At 36.1% G+C, this 9,265-nt stretch overlaps 2 protein-coding genes across 2 annotated transcripts; one reads left to right on the top strand and one right to left on the bottom strand.

Annotated features, from left to right (window-relative positions):
- Positions 1–2,156: 2,156 nt before the first annotated feature.
- On the bottom strand, positions 2,157–3,413 carry LOC149571227 (universal stress protein PHOS32-like). Its single transcript, XM_089812802.1, has 4 exons — positions 3,092–3,413; positions 2,873–2,976; positions 2,652–2,770; positions 2,157–2,557 (listed from the first exon to the last, which is right to left on the bottom strand). Exons 1-4 carry the CDS (start codon positions 3,273–3,275, stop codon positions 2,476–2,478), a joined length of 489 nt encoding a protein of 162 aa, XP_089668928.1. The 5' UTR covers positions 3,276–3,413; the 3' UTR covers positions 2,157–2,475.
- A 1,159-nt stretch (positions 3,414–4,572) lies between these two features.
- LOC149571226 (universal stress protein PHOS34-like) lies at positions 4,573–5,771 on the top strand. The gene is made up of 4 exons (XM_089812799.1): positions 4,573–4,903; positions 5,076–5,179; positions 5,352–5,470; positions 5,561–5,771. Exons 1-4 carry the CDS (start codon positions 4,702–4,704, stop codon positions 5,640–5,642), a joined length of 507 nt encoding a protein of 168 aa, XP_089668925.1. The 5' UTR covers positions 4,573–4,701; the 3' UTR covers positions 5,643–5,771.
- Positions 5,772–9,265: the final 3,494 nt, after the last annotated feature.

Genomic DNA, 9,265 nt, shown 5'->3' with positions numbered 1-9,265 from the left:
CATCTCACCTAAATACTGACTTAAATGAACCTAATAAGATAATTGTATGTTCTCTCCCATACCTTGAGTGCTAGTACAGGCTAGGATGGGGTAGAGAGAACACTTGGTTACGACCTTGCATTCCGCAGTATGCTTTGTCAGTATGAGAGGATACTAGTGGCCGCAGGAATCACTAGGGACCCGGGATTCCTAAGGGATTGCTCGGGTAACTTCTACGTGACTTTTGTGATGACACTTTCCCGCTTGCATAGCAGGTTTCCTACGTGTGTTTGTGGTGCCTCTGGGTCTAGATGTCTATCTATGTTGGAACCTTTGCGTTAGTGTTCTTTTAGGATTTCCCAGACTTAGAGAGTACTTGTGTTTTGTGTTTGATACCTTGTTTGGGACTTGAGACTATCTCCTCAGCGCGGTGGGAGTGGACCATTTAGGTTCCACGTGGTCGGGTGGTAGTGCTTTTTACTCTTACCATTGAGATCCGTCCGTGGTCACTGTGGCTGGAGCTTTCTTGGTTGACATTCACCTTCACTATGTTCTTGGATTATTATGATGGATGGTTAGATTTTATGATAGATGTTTTATCATTATGGATGTATGGATGTATCAGGTATGTTATTAGTTTCATTTATTTTACTGTACTTTGTATCATGGATTTGAGGATGATGTATCTTTATCTTTACATATGTATATTCTTTTAAGCCTTTCATACCCTGTGACATGTACAGTGGATGATTGAGCATTCTGAATTAAATTGCCAAGAGGCATTCGGAGCAAATGTATATTATGGACATTGGACTTTTTTATTATTCTTTCATATGTATGTGGTAGTTGTTAGACTTAGAATTAATTAAATTTAAATGTGACTCAACGTCTTGGGATCCTTAAGGTGTAACTTGTGATGTATGTTTGTTGATGATTACATGTTAGTGCTTTCGCTACTATGTGTTTGATGTGTATGATATACATTCTTACTTTAAAAAAAAAAAAAAATGTTTAGAAAACTTAGTGAAACTTTAGGTTAATTCTTTTGGATCCCTTGGCGGGACGTTACAGTAAGAATAATTTAAAATTTCTTCAATTTGAATCCACCATTGTGTGTGAATATATGTCCCAAACTTTCCTATTTGCTTCCACCTCAATGCATGCAAACTAAACCCTGTTCAACAAGTAATCATTTCTATAATAGCTGCACCCATAAATGGACAGGTGGAAGCCTCTATGAAAAAAATGAAAAACTAAAGTTCCAATGCCATGCTAAAAGTGGAGAACATTCCAGCCACAGCTTTTTGAAAAAAATGTCATTTGCAATGTTCAACACTTTTTGTTAATTTCTCATGTTAAAAAAAAAGACTCAGAGAAAATTGGCAACAACTAATTGAAAATCAGTAATTTAAATTTATGATATCAAATTAATGTAAAAATTCCTCCAAAACTAAATTTTTGCAAAATTTTACAAGACCAAACTAATGCTATAAAGACAACTGAAAATTATAGTCTCTTGCCTTAATTATAATCTCCTGCCTTAAAGGAGGGGAACTTGAAAAACACAAATACACATCCAAGGATTTCATCCAGGAGACGGGGTGCTACTCAATGGCCTTGGGCTAAGGTTGCGGAGGCCAAAGTGATTGTTTGGCCATAGTTTGTCGGTCAGAGCGTTTGGAGGCGAAGAAACAAATGTTATAAAAGACATGCAAATAGACATGAAAAGTTTAAAACAACCGATGTATGATGCTGCTTAAAGTGGTTTCTCTTGCTGAAAATACATGTTTTCTGTAGCATTTCCTTTTTGCTACCGTTCCAGAGTGCTCTTAGCTTTCATCTCTGTTCCAAGCTGTAGTTTTGTCTTCTCGCCTGCTACTGCTGTAATTTCCAGCAGATCTCTGATGTGCTGCTGTAATTTCGAGCAGACTTTATTTGTTTTGTTTTCATACATATTGTTTTATAATTATGAAAATTAATGTGTCAATGAGATTTCATATTGTAACAACATGCCCCCAAAAACCAATGGGATCTAAAACATATTGCATTAGAAACAGCTTTTCAATTTTAGAAAACATGTTGTCAGTCTGGCAGAGACACGAACACATAAATGACATTACATGAACAAGCCTTTGGATGTGAATCAGACTGTATTAATGACAGTATTTGACAAGGTGTAAAGGTGAAAGTAATGAATACTGACACAAAATCAATGTATTTAAATATTTATAGAAAGAATGCAATGTCCACTACTCCTTTTTGCTAGCTGTTTTGTGTAGAATTTTCCAACAGCATGGTTGCCTCTTCATAAATTCTCATCAAGATCAGATACACAAACTCTGTAACTCAAAAGTTCACTTCAAATAAAATTACTTGTGACACAGTGAAGAATGATAAATTCCATTCCTTCATATTTATATTTACTCCAAAAATTCAAAGCACAAAATATATTTATGTCCAACCCCAATGCAGCTTGTCTGTCTTTGGATTAAGCTCTCATTTCTTGGGATGCTTCACAATCAGAACTGGACATTTCCCATTGTGAGCACAGTAATCGCTCACACTCCCCAAGATTGCCCTGCAAACAATGCATGTAACACAAACATCAAAACACCATACATTGAAAGACAAAACAGTAGAGGAAAAATACTTAAATTGGAATAATCCGGGACCTTTTTAAGGCACCATAACCATGGCTCCCCATCACAAGCAAGTCTGCCCCAGCTTTCTCTGCTTCCTCACAAATTATATCCCTCGCATCTCCAACACTCACTCGAGTCTCCACAAGCACCTGAAAAACCCCGAAAACAACAGAAATAGGTAGAAGTTCAAGGCGAAAAATAGATCTGTCTGATAACAACATAGTCAATAGATTGGTACCAATATAGCCTACATTTTTCCCAGTGCAAATGCATTTGGCCTTCTCCAATACATTTTCAGTGATGTTTTTCTGGTACCTCTCCATGGACTGCATAATATCAGCTGCGAATATGTAACCTGAAAACATTAATGAGAATTTAACATCACATCTTATGATCAAATTGAATTGAGTAGAAATGAAAATTGATTAGTGGAGATGAGGAAACAGGGTATAAAAGGAGTAGGATATGACCTGTGCCATCTGTTGCAGTATAAACCCTGGGAAGGGGCTGAGCGTGGAGGAGAATAAGGGTGTCCTTCATTTTGCCAACGAAGAGGAAATCGAGGGCCCAAGAGAGAGCATACATGCTTTCCTCGCTCTCATCAACAGCCACCATGATTTTCCTCTGTTTACTGCCGTCCACAACTTCTGCCATTTTTACAACTCAATCAAATAGCTGTATATATCTTCTTCTTTGACTGCTAATTAGTGCGACTCGAAGAGGGTTTTATACAGCAAAGTAATGCCATGAACTGAACAGAACATCCAAGTGAGCCCACTGAGTCGGGTGAAGTTTCAGACAGAGCCCACAGGAAAATATGAAAACCATTCGTTCTTCGAGAAACAACAATGGCTGTCGAATTCTCATGATTCATGTGGGACCTCCCCGTTGTTCATTGCGGGATATGAGCATTGGCTGTACAAATGTGACGAGTCAAAACTCTGGAAACGTCGAAAGGAAAGATAAGAGATGAATAAAGCGAACAAAACCCAAAACAAGTACTTAAGGAACCAAAAAAAAATTTCAATAATTTAAATCTTATATTAACATTTTATATGCCATGTAACTCCGTATCAGCAATATTAGGACTGAGGCATATGAAAGGTGAACATGATAAAGAAAGATCTAAAATATTTGAAAAGTTCAATATATTTTATTTTTTAGCAATATTTTTTTATAATTTTATGATATTATAAAAGATAACATATTATATATAAAATTTTGAAAACTACAACAATTAGTATACTAAATTCAAAATATATATTCTATGAAAATACAGATATCAAAATTCCTTTTTGAATTGAACAATAAAATACAAACCGACTTGATCGAACTGTGTGTGGAATACTTGTCACGTAGCTGCGGAGGTGGATGTCACATAAATGAAATTATTGTCTATTGACATGATCATTGATAAAATAAATTCTATCAAATAAATGTGAAAAATATTTTATGGAGGAATTCACATAAGATATTGAAAGAAGATTTTTTCTCAAGCAAGTTTATTGCTATGCTAGAATTGCACTAAATGGACCTTTGTGGGTACAAGTACTACTAAGTATCAACCAAATCAGATTACCTAATTTTAAAGCTTCCAAATGGAAGGAGAAAACGGTGGCAAAGCAAAAGCTATATTTCCCTCCATTTATCCATCTGATAGATGTCTAATAAAAATGACACGTGTTATCAATTTTTTTTCATTTAAAAAAAAAAAAAAAAAACTATGTGAGCCACTTAAACTAATAATGGGGACTGGAAATCAGATATTTGATAAAGGTTGCTGGAAACATGGAGGAATCAGGATGCATGTACAAGAATGTTCTCATCTCTGCTTTTGATGGTTCAAAAGATTTGACAGGTCACATTTGGAGAGAAAATCGTTATCCGAGGAGAAGGGGAGGGCTCCACATGAAACAGGGTAAATCGACCGCCACTGTTGTTCAAACAAGAAATGGTTTTCTTATTTTTTCTGTGGGCTCTCTCTAAACTTTCCCCCACTTTGTTGGCCTCAACGTTTGTGCATAAAACCTCTTCGGAGCACACCGCACAACAACAAGAGCTATTTGATTGAGTTGTAAAAATGGCAGAAGTTGTGGATGGCAGTAAACAGAGGAAAATCATGGTGGCCGTGGATGAGAGCGAAGAAAGCATGTATGCTCTCTCTTGGGCTCTTGATTTCCTCTTTGTTGGCAATGGCGGCCCAAATTTGCAGGCAAAGGACACCCTTATTCTTTTTCACGCTCAGCCCCATCCAAGGGTCTACACTGCTACCGATGGCACAGGTGCTGCTTATATTTATACATCCTTGCCCTGTTTCATCATCTTCACTAATTTGATTTTCATCTTTGCTGATCCATTTTTTTCCTGATTATATTTGTATGCCCTGTTTCATCATCTTCATTTTTTTTCAATTGTTCTGAATAGGATGTTAAATGCTATTATTATTGTTGTCAGGTTACATATTCACAGCGGATATTGTGCAGTCCATGGAGAGGTACCAGAAAAACATCACTGAAAATGTATTGGAGAAGGCCAAACGCATTTGCACTGGGAAAAATGTAGGCTATATTGGTACCAATCTATTGACTATGTTGCTATCAGACAGATCTGATTTTCAGCATGAGCTTGTACCTATTTCTGTTTTTTCTTTTGGGTTTTTCAGGTACTCGTGGAGACCAGAGTGGGTTTTTTCGAATGTAAATTATAACTTTTTGGGGGTTTTATTCTCAGGTGCTTGTGGAGACTAGAGTGAGTGTTGGGGAGGCGAGGGATGTAATTTGTGAGGAAGCAGAGAAGGTTGAACCAGATTTATTAGTGATGGGGAGCCATGGCTACGGTGCCATTAAGAGGTCTCAGATTGTTGTTATCATTGGAGTATTTTCTTGACTGTTTTCCCTTTCAATGTATGGAATTTTGATTGTTGGATTGTTTGTTCGCAGGGCATTTTTGGGGAGTGTAAGCGATTACTGTGCACACAATGCCAAGTGCCCAGTTATGATTGTAAAACATCCCAAGAAATGAGACGGGGTGCTTTTTATTAATTAAAATTTAATGGCGATATTGTCCTGGGCTTGGACTCTCCAATGTAATACATACCGTGTTTTATGTTCCCTAAATTTTTGATAATATATGAAGCTAAATGAATATTTACTCGCTGTAGAGCACAAATTAGAATTGGATAATCGGTGGAAAAATACCATCTTCATTTGATTATGTTACATCATTTCGTGCTTTTGGTTATGTAGGATTCTAAGTTCTACTTGTTTGGGATTTTTTATTTAGTTTTATGTATGGTTATGCTAGTAATATTTTTGGGATCAAATTGAATCTATTTGAAATATTAAACTGGAGCACTAATGTAATATAATTTAACAAGTATCATTTAGTGGTTTAGCACTTGTCTTTAATCTTTAATAGTATTAGTTTTAATTTTGTATGTAAATTTAGTTATAATTTTATTATATATTTGTTATATTTATGAAATATATTAATAATTAGTTTTATAATTTTTTATAATTATATTCAATGTAATTTGTTTTTAGTAAGAAAGTAGTCTTATTCTTAATTGCTAATTTTTTAATTTATTTTTTCAAACATGTTTTATGTATAATTCGTTTTCTACAATAATGTAGTTGTGGACAAATGGTTCAAATTAAGAAGCATTTATTTGTATTACCAAGATATTAAATCACACAAGATTCACACATTGTAATATATATGATATATATAAATAACAAAATTAAAGACAAAAAATGACACAATAGTACTTAGCCTATCGACAAATACTAAAAATGGATATTTTTTTTAATATGCTTTTGAGAAATAGGTGTTTTTCCTTTTAATTCATATATTATTTTATTTTAAGTCATTCTATTATGTTAAAATTGTGTCTATTTTACATATATATTTGAATAAATTTTTTTATGGGTAACAGTAAATCTTTATCTTAATATTAATATGTTCAATAAATGATTACATTAGATTTGTGGATCCTTGATCCAAGACCATCCAAAACATTGGCCTACTACCCCGACCAACAGACCCATATGTACATGTTGACAAGATTAATACAAAATGTCACAGTAACACAAAAATGATGATCATACCGGATTGCCAAAACCATGACCTCTAGAAACTAGCGACACAACACCCAGACTTAACCCTTGATCCATTTAGCCATCTCCTCTTTGATGAGGACAGGAAGGACATCGACAATTAGACTACCTTTTCCAGCACCACAACCCTTCTTTCTACAAACACTATCATGCTTAGGGAGAAGCGAAATGTCAACCCTATCAATAGGGGATTGCACTTGACTAGCTGTGCAAGATGACCCAAGTTCCTAGGACCTGCCAATATTATGCACTCCTCGAGCCTCAAAAGCCATCGTCATTCTTGCTTTGCCACCTTTTTTGTTTTCCCTGAACTTCAAGCTCTCCCTCTTGCTACATTAAACAGGAAATTGATGACAAATTTGAGGACGACCATCCTTTTCAAGTGGAGTAGATGACTTCATAAGCATAGTTTTCTGGCATCTCACCATTCTATCACCAACCAAGAACCATGCTCGATCAACAAATTGTACAAATTCAAGGATTTTGTACCATCTCCATCACACTATTGCGAGATGAACCATTAGAGGTGCGTCAGTGGACCACATTAAGAGTGGTTGGAGTTCACTTGGTCCTGTGGCAATGAGATGCAATGGTGGTTCCCCATGTGCAAGTTGATGCCCAGTTCAAGATGATGGACAATGTCATCCACACCACCACTCCATTTTGGTTCCAATGCAGCCCTAGCCACATACTAAACTTCATGCTTCGAGTCAGCCACCATCAGCCCTAGAGCCAAGAATAAGGATGATAAATCCAAGTTGGTGTGGGGACACACTTCTTTTTCTAAGAAGTCCTCCCTAAAGATCATCTTGACTACTTCCTAGAAAGCTTCATGATCAAACTTGAAAATGTGTTAGAGTTGGATGACAGAGATAGACCTGACAAAGGATGGGATTTGTCCATCAGTGGAGAGGGAAAAGTTAGCTTCCATAATGTAGTGGGAAAGAAACTAGATATTGCTAGCTTAGAATGCTAAAAAATAGAATGTGGCTTGAACTTTATTTCTACTTGAAGCCTCAAGAAACCATCCTTGAAAGAGGTTCATCATTACACTTCAATCCCCTTTGCGATAACACATGTCTACCTACCATCATTATGAATTCAACGTACACTAGCGCCTCCGGTTGTATAATGAAAGGATGTGATGTAACCCTTCACACAAATCAAATCTTAGATAACAAGATGCATGGAGGTTTAAATCTATATGCAAAAATGAGAAAGCCTATGCCTGGGCCTTATGCTTTCCAAGGCCATTTGGAGGGCACCAGATCAAGTACAGAAGCTATAAGTCTAGTTTGTTTTGTGGGAAAAAGAGCCCTCAAACTTGACATTGAAATCATACAAGGGTTTATGACACCTAGACACCAATATAGGTCAGTCATTGGTGCGATGACAAGTTACTAATCCAAATATGATGAGAGAATTTGGCTATAATATTCCCACATTTCAAATTGTTCTTCTAGGGATCTTGCCACACCCAAATTTGAAAGTTTGTAAGCAAGGGAATTTGCTTTTTTGAGTACATTTGAAACTTTGAACTCCTCAACTTCAGATCGAATGTTTCAAATTTTCTTAATATGCCTATCAAGATGTCATACACCCAGACTTCCTTTAGCAATCCCATTGATCACAATATGTGGATCCCCTGCTCTCAATTTCACACCCAACAAGGTAGCTTCAACATCAGTTAGACACTTCACCTGGTTATTATCTCATCCTTCAGTCTTTTAGCCCCAAATTTCATGATATCTCCTACATCATTTCTAGCTACAATAATGATCCATGAGGACTTGGGGTTCCCTTTGGATGCCCCATTGAAGCTAATATTAATCCATCATTTATCTGGAGGTGACCAGGACGTGCAAGGAGGCTTAGAAGAAGAATGAACTTTAGGGAGCCCATTAACGAGCCTAAATTTGATCATGGGCCAGCTCCTTTAAATAGCAACATCTTTTCAGTTGAAAGATATTTTCCTTGAGTTGATCCATGCACTTGCATTTGAGACAACCTCAGAAATAGCTCTCTCCAAATGAGATAGGAAGCAATCAAGATCTTTTCCCTTGTCTTGGAAGATTCTTTTGTTGCATTCCTTCCAAATCTCACACAAAATAGTCGAGAGGATAAAGATCCAAATGGATGTGGGGCTTGAGGATTGCAAGAATGTTGAAGTTGATGAAAGATCAACCCCACAGCTCCCAAGAATCACCTACATGCCAACACCTATCATAGAGAGAGAAGAAAAAGCTATGGGAGTTGGAATTCCCAGATCCATGGATGAGACACCCTTGATGAGCAAAAAAGAAAATTGCTATTATCAAAAGTGAATTACAAAGAGAGATAAATCCTTATAAAAGAGATCAAAACCCTAAGAAGAATCTAACCTAGGTTGCATGACAATAATTAATAAAAGAATTAATTATTATATGTTTAAAGTTTAGCTTGAGTAAAATAGAGATAATAAGTGACTTAATAATTAAATCAATATGATTTAATTAATAAGAAAATATTTTATTACTCTAACACCCCCCC

The sequence above is a fragment of the Cupressus sempervirens genome, chromosome 2 (assembly GCF_028749045.1).
Source record: "Cupressus sempervirens isolate cs-2001-9-10 chromosome 2, ASM2874904v1, whole genome shotgun sequence".
Lineage (NCBI taxonomy): Eukaryota > Viridiplantae > Streptophyta > Pinopsida > Cupressales > Cupressaceae > Cupressus > Cupressus sempervirens.
The sequence above is the reverse complement of the archived record's forward strand: the minus strand, read 5'-3'. Positions and strand labels throughout refer to the sequence as shown.

What these genes read in the sequence shown, in the direction of transcription:
- LOC149571227 (XM_089812802.1), bottom strand. Translation starts at nt 3,275, where the DNA reads ATGGCAGAAGTTGTGGACGGCAGTAAACAGAGGAAAATCATGGTGGCT. An exon ending in TACTGCAACAGATGGCACAG is followed by an intron (nt 2,977 to 3,091) that starts GTCATATCCTAC and finishes TAATGTTTTCAG; the next exon opens with GTTACATATTCGCAGCTGAT. An exon ending in GGTTATGGTGCCTTAAAAAG is followed by an intron (nt 2,558 to 2,651) that starts GTCCCGGATTAT and finishes CATTGTTTGCAG; the next exon opens with GGCAATCTTGGGGAGTGTGA.
- LOC149571226 (XM_089812799.1), top strand. Translation starts at nt 4,702, where the DNA reads ATGGCAGAAGTTGTGGATGGCAGTAAACAGAGGAAAATCATGGTGGCC. An exon ending in CACTGCTACCGATGGCACAG is followed by an intron (nt 4,904 to 5,075) that starts GTGCTGCTTATA and finishes TATTGTTGTCAG; the next exon opens with GTTACATATTCACAGCGGAT. An exon ending in GGCTACGGTGCCATTAAGAG is followed by an intron (nt 5,471 to 5,560) that starts GTCTCAGATTGT and finishes GTTTGTTCGCAG; the next exon opens with GGCATTTTTGGGGAGTGTAA.